We start from the raw sequence: 14,615 nt of genomic DNA on the forward strand, positions 1-14,615 counted from the left end.
CATTAGCTTGCTAGCCATGAGTCTAATTCAGTAACAAGGATAAAAAACAAAGATCCCAGCAAATATGTTTTTAAATCTTATCAAAAATCTGTCACACCGCTTCACACATTTACAACTTTAACACTTTCTTTATGGTTTTTGGTGGGTTAATTCTGATCTCACATTCATTTTACAATAGTGTAATTAGAAACACTTTGATGGAGTTAAATCTAGCTTTCGTAAACTAAAATAAATCTGATGAAAACAAACCCAGTGTCTATTTCCTCTTTACCTCAACAGGCCTATCTTTTAATCTATGATTGAAACAATCATCCTTGACAAGTGATTACTCTTTGACAAGTATTATGCTTTCTTTAGCACAAAAATAGATTTCAAAAAAGAATAATGGGTTAGTAAAGTAAACCTGAATCACATCTACTTTTTAATCATTATGAGTTATACACCCACACAGTCTGTTCTGTCCTGTTTCAGCTCTAAAAATTATATATGAACTACAATTTAAGAGCCTTTATCAAAGTAAAAGATAGTGTTTATTAGTGTGAATGAGTAATACATAATAAAAATATAAGCAGCTTAACAAGATGTAATCAAAATTATCAGTACAGTAAATATATTTAAAGAGTATACACTAAAGGCTTTCATTCCTAGATGAATAGTACTTTACTTCACAGGTCTATAAAAATCAAAGTTGTATTCTTTCAGGGATGATTTCCTCGCCCAGAGCCTTTGCTGACTGTTTCTTTCTTTTCTTCTTGATTTTTATTAATCTTCTTTCGCCTTTTTTTTTATTGAATCCTAAAGGTAAAACGAAGAAAGTAAGGTCAAATGCTGTATGACTAACACTTCCAAGATTATCAGAAATATGAGACAGATCTTGTTTTCAAGAAATGTTCTAAAAAAAGAAAAAAGTACATAGTCTTACCTCAGGTCTTCATATGCCTGACCAATGCCAAGTTGTCTTATTTCTGTTCTTGTACACTGTCCATCTTTCTCTAACTCTGTCTCTCTTCCAATTTCCAGTTTCACTTGTCTAAGACTTTCAACTATCACATTTTATGAGGCCAATACTGACTACCAAAAGTTACAAGAATGTTTCAGCCCACATAACATTTACCTCTTATGATAGTCTGTGGCAGTATCCCTTCCCATACCTTTCTTGCAGATCCTCAAACATGACTTTCTGGAGGTGAAATTATTTTCATTCCCACCACAACCACTGTAGCTAAATGGGTGACATCTTCCAGTCGAGTAGTTGTAGAAAAATCTTAACTCTTTGGCTCTACAAAGTCCTCTGTCCATAGGGGTCATGCACAGAGAAGGGATGGGAGGTGGTTCTAGAAATACCAAGAAAAGGTTAGAGACAACACTGCAGTTTACCAGTTTTCTGTTATATTGATACTATATATGAGACTTGAAGCTCACAGAACTTTGAAACTTATATGAAATTTACTGACAAATTTAATTCTGCCTTTCTCAGAATCCAGGATACTTTACACAAACATCTCTCTTTTTATGATTACAAAAAATACCACAGCAAATGTTTCTCTCTTTGAATTCCAAAGGCCAGCAAAAGCTTACCTGAAAACCAGGTTTGTTTCCTATATATTTAGTGATAAAATTGCCATTTCTATGGTAGGAGATAGTATTGAAATTCAATTAGAGAAGTTTCAAGTGAAGCATTTGTAGAAAGTGAAGTGAAAGAAATTAAAATTGGACAGCTTTAAAAACATGGTAAACATTTATGATAATTCATGAAGTGAATTTTCCTAATTACTGCTAGACATTCTGAAATCAAATAGAATGTAGAAGTACCCCGCATTTCCAATGTAAAATTAAATACCTTAATATTTGGTTTGTCATATGAATACAGAAAGCTTGACCTAAGCAATAGAAGTTGGTCTATTGGAAGACTGAGCAATTATCAAGAAATAGCTTGTAACTCACAGAATAACAAAGGTTTGAACGTGAAGAGTAAGTGCACAAAGTGACTGAGATGCGGGTGCTTTAGTGCTGCTATTAGGTTTTTACCATTCCAAGGAGTAGGCTGATGGTTTGTTTCTTCAGTGTCGCTGCAAGTGAGAGTACGAGAACTGAAACACTGGAAGATGAACCTGGGCACTGGAACAAGTTCAAGAAGCAAATCCATGCCAGAATTCCCAAACCTGGAGAAACTCCATCATCTATCACCTTGGTGTGACTCATACACAAAATCAGAACTGTCACAATTGCTGTACAGGATGCAAGAACCTGAATGGGACCCATTATATTATCAGTTATGAGGGACCCAAAGGAGCGCCCTTTTCCTTCAAGAGGCAGCAGAATTGAGATAGCTGACATCTGAATGCGTAAATGGAAGTGTGAAGCTAGTCAGATGGCCTTCTTGAAGTTACAAAGCCAGGTAGAAACTTTCCAGGTTCAGAGGAAAAGACAAGTAAAAATTTTAGGGAATAATTTGGGTTACAACAGAGCTGAAGACATCCTGTTGTCACAAAAGTGGGAAGCAGATGAGTTGCTGACAGCAAGAAGTTATGAATTAACTTGGGCAAATCAAGAGGCTGACAAGAAAATAGCCAAAAAGAACATGGTACTTCTTACTTGCCTTATACATATTACACCTGCTGAAAAAGGTTCATCTGCCAAGTATAATAGCTGAACTGCATGGTGAAAGAGTTTGAAAAATTGCTGGAAAGAAATAGAATGGTGATGTATGGAAAACTAAGACAGCAAAATGCAATTAATAATATATTTGAAGCTGTGTTACCGACATCATACTATTCAAAAAGAACCCTGAAATGCAAAAAATTAGTCACGAATTGTTTTTTTAAGATAGATTAAGTTACTTTTGGGTTATAAAATAAGGACTACTTACTTTTTAATAATTGTGACATTATTGTGAGAATAAGTTTCACTCTAGATCCAGAGTAAGAGCCCCCCATGTGATATAATTTATATTAAATCTACTGTTTTATTTATAATTAAGATGTTAGTTAAATTAACTAATGCAATGCTTTTGGTACCGTTCTAGCTGAAAACTCTTGTGCCTAGAACTAATTTCATCTGTCTCAAGCTGGAGAGGATGTTAGCTTTCAAAGCATATGTTCAACAACAATAAAAAAAAAAAAAGCTTACCTATTTTAACCTGATAATTTCTGTACCTAAGAAAAACAAAGCAGAAAGGCTTGCCAGTGATGAAAGGGCCAAGCAGCATGGGTTTGTTAATTATATAAGAGAATTTAAATATGTACTTTGTAATGTAAATTACTTATCTGGTATGTAGAATTTTCCAGAGAGACTCCAGAGCACCCTCAGGGAGGAGTTCGTATAACGACTGTAAGCTTTAGGGGACCGATGGAGCCAGTGATGTGTCTACTGGTGAATAAGGACTACCTGCATATGTGTAATGCAACTGGCAGAGCAGCATCCAAATAAATGCTCTTCTAGAATCCCTCTTGTACTCTTTCTAAAAATTATGTTGTTCTTTGCCTAGATCGTTGCTAAATAAATGCCCTAGATACCTAATGCCACTCTTGTCCATCTTCAAAATATCTGCATATTCCTTATACTGACAGAAACAACCAGCCCATGAAGAAAACCTCGTAATTTTGCCATATATCAGCATTTTTCCCCAACAAAACTGTATATTAAAATAAAAATGAAATTACATCACAATTTCCTGTCTGCTGAGGATCATAAAAACTATGAATTGATGTATACTGATCACTAAAAGACCTATTAATTTTAAGTTACTGTATACATAAAATACATACTGTGTCATGCCCAGCCCAACATCTCTATTGGCAGGACAATCTATAAGCCTGTAAGCCAGTATGTTAACACAGTCACTGCGAGCATTAGATCCAGGTAAGTTTTCTCTGTTCAGCCCCAACTTCTAATGCTGTACTTATGTCTATGATGTTACAGTAAATTTAGATACTATGCCTGTTCTTGAGTTTCTCTCTCAAATGTTTTGGTTTTACAACCTCATTTTTCTGAGTTGTTGAAATGTTGTATCTCCTGCTTTCTCTATGAAGGAAAAAGGAAAAAGAAAGAAGCAAATCCTAGAACCCACAGAACTACACAGAGAGGAAGGGGTACTTACTGAAAACAGTAAAAAAAAAAAAAAAAAAAGCAATATATGTGCCACTATCAGAATTATTTTACCCCAATCTAGCCATTACAAGTCTATGAATTACAGATGTCAACTTTATTAAGAGACTACTTGAGATGGAAATGCTGGTTTTAACTCTACTTTTTTTCCTCGGTTTACATTACATTTTAGCAACTTTTTTTTTCCACAGTGCATGTAGCGTTACTCATTACATTACATAACACATTACATGTTAACGTCAAGTGGATCATATGAACCTAAAAATTAATAAATGTCCTTAAATGCTTTCTAACTTTTTTATAAATGCAACTACAGGTCCCATCCTATGGCTTTTGATGCAACTTTTAGAGAAATCAACCAGTTATCTACACTGACAGCAAGAAGCCTTAAGACTCTGGCTTCACACTTGTGTTCATGCTATTCTGTTTATCCAAAATATCTGATTTAAACAGGTTTTAAATATCCAATAGCAAGCTCATAAACTTGGATTTGCTGTGTATATTATTTGCCAAAAATATGCGACATAAGTCAGGTCATGAACAGGCATGTGGACAAAGAATTTACAATTCATACAGGCAAAGGACAACCGAAAGCTTCCAAGATGAGTTAGTCAAACAGTTCTAGGGGTAAATATTTCTTCTGGAAAATGCTGATACACTGAAATACAAAGTGTTCCTCAGAACATGCCAATTCCAGCAAAAAACATTTGAAGGAAATCAGACCTTGCAACCCAACTCAGATGGAGCTTGGGAACTGGAACTCCTGCCACTAGCTCTGCAGGAGCTTCTCAAATGGGTTTCAGGCTTTACAACAGCAAAATAGAGTGTAGAACTTTCTGTTATCTTATCTTTCTGTTACTTCTTTTTCTTGATGATGCAGATGTTTGGATTGATTCTGTTTTGCTGAGAGACTAAGACCCAAAGGTGCAATATTTGATATTTTGTTTCTGAAAAAATAAACTAATTATATGAAATAAGCAGTAGATAAAAAAGGCTATTGCTCTATCTGTAAAAAGACCATTGTATCTTAGCCTTCACTGCTACCTAAACAATCTTTAAATGTGTATAGTTTAAGATGTAATTCTTATAATACAGCTTTTTCTTGCATCCCAGACACCCCTCTCTGTGCTGTGAACAGATGACATGATCATACTTCAGAATCTTTGAAACACACATATTCAGATATAGACTCATATTTAGCAAAAATAATCCCAACCCTGCCTTGCAACAATAATCATTATCCCTCAGGCTTAGCTGGCGTTGTGTGACAACGAACTATTAATTGATTACAGTACAAAAGAAGTTTGACATGATCTTGGCAAGCTGGACGAGAAACAATGCTTATTGCATTCCCTTTTGCTAGACACAGGTATGTGATATTCATGAAACTTCAAATTTATTGCCAGATTTTTGATATATGCAGACTTCACTATCTCATTTCTGGTTGCAGCAAAGAGAAAATAAAAGAATCTTCAAGTAGACAAGCTATTACAAAAGTAACAAGTCATCTGCACTTGACAGTACTCTATAGGTATCTAGTTGCAGATGCGTTACAGTGAATGGAACTGTGTCAATTTATATCAGCAAAAGACATGGCCCTGACTTGGAAAAGTTAGAACAGGAACTGCTTCTGTGTGCCAATCCATATTGGAAGAGTTGAAAATTGACTTTTGATCCTGCATCCCACTTAGATCTCACAAATCAAATGTAGAGTATAGTACTCATAATTTCCTGCCATAGATCGCTTCTATAACCTAAAAATGAAAAGTTTGATTCTTGGCTTCACTTTCTCTTAGCTTCCACAGAATAAAAGTTATTTTAGATCTTGCAGCAGAGTAAGACCAGAACAATCTTCACGCTTTGCAGAAAGTTCGTTGCCGAGACATAGTGCTAGAAGTTTCATGTTTATATACAGAGAAAAAAAAAGTTTGTTTTGTTTGGCCATAGACAAATTCAGTTTTGTGAAGATCAAGAAATTTGTTCGAAGTCTATTAATCTGATATCATTACAGAGTTATACATACCACCAGTAACATTTATCTTTTCTTGAAATTAAGATGAAATAGCATTTCAGTTGTGAGGTAGGGTATTCTGTAAGAGACAACTCCTTGCAAAATACTTTTTTAATGGTGGTTATGTATTTAAAAAAAAGAAGAGATATAGCCAGGCCAATATACAAGCAAAACAAATGTTACAGTGGCACACCAGCTACTTCGTCTGTGCTTGAGAAGATGGGCATCAGCCACTCCATCCCAAGCAGTCCATCCGGACCTCATATATGCGCAGCCAGATTCTTGTCCCTCAGTGAGAGCCATGGGAGTCACAACGCATGTTTATGTGAGATGGCTCTACCTTGCAACTTCAGTTTACACCTCTACCTCGGGTAACAGCGGGAGTGAAAGCTACTTTCTCCACATCTCTGTGGAGAAATCAAGCTGTCAGTTTTGCCCCTACTCTTTCCTCCCTTTGTAGTGGGATTGCACAAAAGCACAGGATTTTAGCCCACCCCAGCGGCCTGAAAGGTACAGGCTGATAAACAGAGTGGCAGCAGGTAGCTGCATGGGACAGGCAAGTGCAAGACAGAAAAAGGCTATATAGTGGGGAAGAACCTGGGGCGTCTTCGGACTTTCCACTGAAACACACTGCTCCTTCCAATGTCACGTTTCTTACCTGATCCATCCAGCTACACTGACTCCACCCAGCCTTGTTCTCTGACCTGTTCTTCCACCAACTTTCAAGTCTTCTCTTTCTCTTACCCTCACCTCTCCCTCCCAAAATCTGTGCTATCAGAAAATTCACTATTGCTGACATAACCAAGAATCCTTCAGTTTCCTCTGAGAAAAAGTGGTGGATCATGCCTCTCTGCTTATATAGATTAGTTGTTTTGGGAATTCCTTTCACGGAACATGTACGCTCTTATGTCTGTAGACTTATTACCAGGGCTTAAATAATTCAGATATTTTTCAGTGAAATAAGTTGCCAAAAGCTTTACTTTTTTATGTTCAGTCATTTTAATAACAGAGTGCATTGATGCTTTGCATGTGGTAAACAACAATCCAACTATAACAGAAACCTACCTCAACCAGACAGAGCATGTGGATCACAGTGCAGGCAAAAAACCCCAACCAACCAAACAAAAAACAACACACATTGAAGGCTTTGTTAGACATACTATTCTAAGCAAAGAGCACAGGAATGTTATTGTACATGCCCATTACGTTACAGATCATATTAAACACAAAAACGTCAATGAATTTATAAACCATCACTCAACCCCCAAAAGTACAAGTAAGTGTAAATGCAAAAAAACCAACAGAAATACTTGGTAAGAACGATCAGGCTTTTTCCAACTGTTTCTTGTTTCCTCTTGCATAACTGTGGATCATAAAAATGACATGCCTCAAATTCAATCACCCTTTACAGTGATATTGTGCCATATTCCAAAATCCAAATATGGTCCTTTTTTAACTAGTAAAAGAAGCTTTAAATGAGCTGCCAACTAGATCCCCACAAAAATACTAATTTTGTCTAAAAGAAGTCTGCATCACTGCTTTTGGTCTTCAGATTTTTGTATTTTTCAGACCTTCTGGAAGCACACACTTTCAGAAGAGGACAAGATGTGGTCAGTCTTCCATTTTCTGATATTTATGGAAGATCTGTAAGTAACAATATATATTTCTTTGCTTTGACTTTCTCTGCTTATCAAAACATCTGACATAGATAGAAGCCCATTCTTTAGTCTCAGATATGTTGGGAAATGGGTGGAAATGGAAAAACAATCCAGAACACATATAGAAGACCAAGGGCTAAGAACTGCAAAAGTAAATTCTTACCAAAAAAAATTGGAAACTGGTTCCGCTCCTCCTTTGGGGAACTACTGTTCAGAGTGTTGGACTTCTCATTTGGAGCAGTTGGCAACAAATTGACTAAAAGGAAGTGAAACAGGAAGTGGAGGGTTATCTAGACACAGCAAAGCTCTGAAAATAAGCTATGATTAGTACCCATTTGCCTTGCTCCATGCCAGTATTAATACCACTAAAAGGCAGAATTTCTTTAAATCCCAAAGGTATAGGGAACTGATGTGCTGAGGCAACTTGGGGATGGATGCCTTTTTGTCCTTTAATTTTACTGATATAAGAATGAAATCAAACATGGCTTCATAAGGTTATTTTTATATTACTAGCAGACATTCTAACCTTTGCGATTGTAAGCCCTTTTCAAAATGTGTTACTGACAACTAAATGGCTATGAAGCTAGTTTTCATGCTACTGAATTCACTGTGCTTATTTATTTCAACTAATGTACATACCTTCAAATGAACAGGAAAATAAGTGGACAAGCCAAGGAGCATCTGCAATAAAAAAGTATAACTGTAAACAGCAAAAACAAATTCTTACCCAAAATCCCAGGAAATTGGCTGGGTTCTTCCTCTGGAGAACTACTGTTCTCAGTATTAGGATGCTCTTCAGCTGGAGCAATTGGCAATAAATTTGCTAAAAGAAAAATGAAAGGAAAACAATGAACAAAAAACCACAAAAAACAATTGGTATCAACGATTCAACATCACTAAGTTAAAAATTTTGATCTATTTAAAGCATGGCAATGGCCCCCCTAGTCCTCTTTCTTCTTGAGTATTCATACAAATTTACACGGAGGTGTTATTTCAGATTAAAGTCAGGGGAAAAAAAAAAAAAGCATTCTGCAACTTTTAGTCCAGAAGGTAAAAGTGGAGTCAGAGTCCAGGAAGAAATGTTTCAGCAACGGTAGGGGAAAAGCACATGGCTTGTAAATCTTTAAAAAAAGAACCATAGTGGTTCTTGTCTTTTCTAAACGTGGATAAGCTCAAGTTCCCCTTGCCAAAATGACAGATTACGAAGCAGTCCTGGAAAAAGGCCCTCTAGGGAGTAACAAGACAAAAGGGTCTGGAGGCTCTGGGTGGTATTCATCCTATGAATAAAATTAAGTACTTTGTGAAGGGGAAAGGAGTTGTGAAGGGTACTGTATTCTGATACAGAACAATTCATAGAACTAGTAGGATAATGAAGTGGATGAATAAATAAGCTGTGGTCAGTCTGAATGGCTGTTTTGCAGCCTAAGCAGCACAGCCAATTCATTCAGAAGTGAGGAATGGGTTTCCCATGATTCTTTGGTGGGAAGCTAGCAGTGCACAATAAGGAAACAGTAAAACCAGAAATTCCTATATTGGTACCTCTTTTCATTACAAGAGTCGGTTTTAAGATTGTATTCAGATGTATGGGTAAAAATGTATATTAACATTTTATGATATTATACAGCCAAGCAGCCAGCAGATTTTACATTACAGGGAAAGACTTATGTGGCTGTAACCAGAATAGGTCCATTTCTTCATTCCCTGTCATTATTATCTCCATTACTGTAAACACTCTGACTTCTTCACTGTAAGTACTAATATTTTTACAATATATTTCAAAAGAAATTTCCCCAAATTTCTGTCCTAGAAAGTGTGTTTATAAAATTTTTCTCCTAATGGAAAACTTAATGGAGAAATGTGATGTTCTAATGGCAAGGAAACAGTACTCACTGTGGACCAAATCCCCTCTTCAGTTGACATTGATGTTACTTTAATTGCTTAATCTGTCTGTATGTCTTCTAACATTCTGTTTCAAATTATAGACCATATACTATTTGTTTCAACTTACATATATTAAATAGCATACAGATTTCTGAAAATTAATATAGTGTTCGTCCTTAGACAGACAGGTTTAATATGTATTTTGCTGGGGGTTGTCAAATTAGCACATATGCAGGCAACTGTCATGAGAAAAGTAAAAAGCTAGGAGTCTTGTAATAGTCATCAAAATTAATAGTACCTACCAGTTTTTTTAGTTTGTATTTTTTTGTGGGTTTTTGTATTTTTATTTTTAAAAATATACAATTTATGTTAATTTCAGATATAAATTAGTGCCACCTCAGGGTACCCAAAGTTGCCTTTTTTCCCATGCAAGATGCCTTCAAAACACAATATTGTTTATACAAGAATGAAATTAAGAATAATCAAGACAACAACTTACAGATGCCTTGGCAGGTAGTCTGGCATTCTTCCAAATTCTTGAAGTTGTTCTGGTTTCCTAGGCACCCACCATATTTGAATACTTCACATTTCTTCTTCACTTTGTTATAGAAATACCTGGAAAAATAACCTCGGCAGATTCCAGGGTCTTTCTCATGAAAGCAGAAGTTGGGCATTTCTATGAACAATAGGAAACAATGAACAGGGTAGGGAAAGAAAAAAAAAAAATCAACGCATGCTCCAAAACAACAATAGAATTTGAGGAAGTTTATAAAATACACCTGTAACTTGGGACTAAATAACAACTGTACAGTAACTGCTGCTTTATTGTACTACTTTTGTTCTATACATAGCACTGCAATATTATGTTCGAGCATTATAGGGACATTTTTATTGCTTTTTTTCTCTCTTTTCAAGAAGCCATTAAATTATATCTTGGAAAATGAGGACTAATGATTCCTTTAACTGTCCTCCTACATTGAAGCTCTGAGAAGAAAATCATCTTTTACTCTGAATTAAAACAAGAGTTGAATCTCAGCTGGATCATTTGAATCTAAGTACACATTCTTGTCATTTATGCAGTCATTTTTAGCCAATGTTAGTGTGAAATATACAGAAAGCAATGCTAAAATAGAAGGAAAAAGGAAGTAGTTTTTAAAAAAGAACAGAAAAAAAATGTAACAATGTCTTTTGTCTGGGACAGTCTACTGCTATAAAAGGATACAGGAAGCTGGGAGACAGAGCAGCTATTCTATCATTTTTCAGTCCCAGTTCCTATTTTGCAATCATTAACTACAACATTAGCCAAGAAAAAGTTAACAAATGAATACTGTGTAATTTGACTGAATATCAAGGCATGATATCACGGCTTCTGGCAGAGAAGAAAAACACGTAGCCATACAATAATCCCCAGACATCAATTTCTCACCATATTCAATTTTTTCTCAGAATTCTATTCTTAAAAGATGATCATGGAAACAATAGAGAAATGTATGTGGAGGTATTATCTAATTATTGCTAGTAGATACTTTAAAATATGATTCTTGACTGAACTGACTTGCAGAGAGAAGTGTATTTAGCCGTCATATAAGACAATCGTATCAGATGTGACATATGTAACAATCAACTCTTTTAAGCACTCCTGGACAACTTAATTTTGATTTTTTACTACAAATTGCATTCTCTACCAATAACTATATATATTGTACAGTACAGATATTTCATGTTTCTTACTATTCAAATGCAGCACCCATCGATGTTCACAGATTTACAAAACTAAGTTCACATAGACTAACAAATATGAACAGTATAGGCAAGGCATATGATACACTTTTCAGCTGAGAATGGAAATGAGACAGTTACGTAGACAGGTAGCAGGCAAGAATCTACCATAGTAGTAGCTATTCCATATACCATCTATTAGGAGCTCACAGACAATAGGAGCTACAGAAACAATTCTTTCATTAAACATTGCCCATTGGGAAATAACAGAAAAATATTATCAGATAGATATTAACTGAGAAAGGCAGGCAGATAGTAATAAAGGTATGCAAAGCAGACTACAGGATTATGACCAATTCTTAAAAACAGCTGCCCTTCATTTAGAAAATCCTTACATTAAAACAGTTCTTGCAGAAAAAGGAAATCAAGTCCAAATAAGTTGAGCTCACAGATAACTTTTTTAGCCACTTTTAAAGAGAGAGGTCATGAAGGCAATATAATCCTAACTATACAAACTAGTATTATACTTCTAAATGCCATGTCTTTCTCCAGAGACTCAGTATTCAAGACTATATTACTGGAAACAATAGTAAGCATGTAATGATGTTGATGATAGTCACGAGCTGAATTTAACAGGATATGTTCTGTTTTGTCATTAAAAGGAGGGAACTAGGGTCAGACCTTAAAGGAAGTAGTGCCAAATGTCTGCAGCATGTGTGGAAAGCCAACTTAAGTAACTTCCATAGCACAGAATCAAGTTTTGGTTTGTTTTGGGGTTTTTTTAATGCAACAGAAAAGACAGTAGACAACAGCAAAAGAAAACCATCATCTCAGTATGAAAATATTCCAGAATATCATTCTGCAAAGATAAATTATTTAATTAGTCTATTTCAAAATACATGTGCAAATATTGGTATTTCTGTAAGGAGTTAAATGCACACCAATTCAAGAGGAAGCAAGTGGAAGGAAGGATAAGGGAAGGAGGCTAAGCAGAGAAAGTGGAGCTCACTTGTGGAGAAATTTATTCAAGTCTGTATTTGGGGAACTCTGGTTACCGGCACCAGGCCCAATCCAGATAAGTCTCTAATGTGGAAAGAGAGGGTGGGGTGGAATAAGTCTTCAGGAGAGGGAAACTTGCCCCCTTGCTCAATGAGTAATTAGGGGATATGCCCTTATCTCTGTTAGCTCCCACACAGGCAACGCTTGAAAAGTTCTGTTTCAGAGTGATTTTTTCCTATTTTTGCTAACAGTGAAGGAAGCATTTAGCTTATTCTCAAAACACACAAAAAGAGTTCCACATCACGGCTAATAGTACAACACTTGAATCTCTGCAGAGTCCTTCCCTTCTTTTTATTGAAGAAAGAGGAAAAAAAAGTGTCATGATGTCTTTATTTTGTGAAGAAGAGATTGCAGCTACTGTCTTCAGTGACCATTACTGTCCTGGAGGACATAACAAGTCTCTGAGGAATACAGAAGAAGGAGTAAGAATGCACGTTAGCCTAACATTCTTGTTTTTATTAGGAGATAGCTTGGAACAATACATAGTTTATCAAAAGAAGCTAAATGCCTTACCATTGTATAAGAGTCTCAGATTACTGTGTAAACATAATTACCTTTCTTAATTTTTGCTAACATCAACTTCTGAGACAATTCTGCAATATAAAGAAAAAGAAAAGTATTTAGCAAAAGACAACATGTTAAGTCTCACCTGTGATACCAGGGTGCTTAGCCGTGACTACGAGCACTGAAGGGGAAGAATACAGCATCTCTTTCCCTTCTTTCTTCTCTTTATTAGAAAAGTAGCACAAAAGCTTTTTCTGGAGGACTGAAGTACCATTTCCTTTGTATGAGAAGACCTGCTACATTGGAAACTTGAGGATATGGAAAGTACTGGCATCAAATTATGCCAATATTGAATTCAACAGAGAAATTCCTCTTCATGTTACTGTGACCAGAATCCTGTATTATGTAATCTTGCTCCTCAAAAGAGAAGTCATTAGCAGACTTACTTAACCCAACTGCTCTAGCTACTGATACTGCTAATAGCTTCGGAGCTGATCTAGTTAGACCTCTCTCATTCTACCTAATTCCCTTTGCTATGCTATGTAGTGCTGAGTAAAGTGTTCATTGTGCTCTTTACCATATTAAAGCCCGTTTGGCTTGATCTCCAGCTATCTTTAGGGTAGTATGGATGACAAACTTGTTTGCACTGTTCTTTTAGTGCCTGATCAGCAGTGATGAAGTTGCTATTGTTATTTTTAATGGAGAAGCCTGGGTTTTATTGTACTTGCTCAAGAAGCTGGATATCCTAATTCAACCCCACCTTCCTTTTCAGCGACCGAAAACAAACCTCCTTTCTCTTCTAGGAGACTGCCTAATCATAAAACTACAAAGGAGTCCAAGGGGAGACCGGCTCAACCAATGTGTCATAAAGGCTGAAAATTTTTCCATGGCTGAGAGGAAAGTGGCCAAAGGTAGCCTATATATTTTCTATTACAGAGGTATTTTGCAGGCACATGAAATAGTAGCTTCTGGACTACACCTAAGTCATCATAATTGCATTGCTTCATAATGCTTGTTTTGTACTTGTATTTTTCTTCATGGAATTATAAAATGCTAGTTTCTCTAAAACTCTCCTTTGCCTACTGACCACTTGCATCTGAGAGAAGGGATAGAGCAGTACAGCTACTCCTTTGTTTGAAGTTGTCTGCTGGAAAGCAAGTGCAATTTTATTTTGTATTTTGCTCTGTCAGGCAATCAAACATACTATAATGAAGCAGTACATTTACCTGACCCTGGCCATCTCACTTTACTACCACAGCCCCCCTTAAGAAGATACCAATTCCATATAGCACACGCCCAGAGTAAACAGTTTGGTAGCAGAAGCGTATTACAACTACTTTCTACTGCTTCAGTGGATACATGTCTTCCAGAGATCTGCTCATAAAGCCTCAGTGTAACCCATGGTCAAACCTTCTTTGAAATATGAAATGAAAGGCGATTTAAAGGGAAGTACAGATTTTAATCTCAATTTAAATCACATGCATTGGTCTGTCATGCCATGTCTCCCAGAAGGTTTCTAAGTCATACATCTAAAGGACACCACTACAGCGTCTCTGTAACTTTGTGTGCAAGAGTTGGTTGCTCTGCCCAACTGGCGAGGGTGGGGGATGCAGGAGTGCCAAGCTCTGTCTCAGCTTGGAGGTACTGACTAGCAAGACCTCAGACTGAAAACAATT

The 14,615-nt window shown here is 36.2% G+C and overlaps 1 protein-coding gene across 1 annotated transcript in view; it reads right to left on the reverse strand.

Annotated features, from left to right (window-relative positions):
* Positions 1–682: 682 nt before the first annotated feature.
* LOC104619369 (tissue factor pathway inhibitor-like) overlaps positions 683–14,615 on the reverse strand; it is a 27,786-nt gene continuing 13,853 nt past the window's right edge. The window contains exons 3-8 of the mRNA XM_010285221.1: positions 12,990–13,028; positions 10,157–10,333; positions 8,504–8,599; positions 7,940–8,032; positions 1,152–1,334; positions 683–795 (exon numbers count right to left, since the gene is read on the reverse strand). Coding sequence (XP_010283523.1) covers positions 683–795; positions 1,152–1,334; positions 7,940–8,032; positions 8,504–8,599; positions 10,157–10,333; positions 12,990–13,028 — 701 coding nt within the window. The remainder of the gene's footprint in view (positions 796–1,151; positions 1,335–7,939; positions 8,033–8,503; positions 8,600–10,156; positions 10,334–12,989; positions 13,029–14,615) is intronic.

The sequence above is a fragment of the Phaethon lepturus genome, unplaced genomic scaffold, assembly GCF_000687285.1.
Source record: "Phaethon lepturus isolate BGI_N335 unplaced genomic scaffold, ASM68728v1 scaffold53224, whole genome shotgun sequence".
In the NCBI taxonomy this organism is placed as follows: Eukaryota; Metazoa; Chordata; class Aves; order Phaethontiformes; family Phaethontidae; genus Phaethon; species Phaethon lepturus.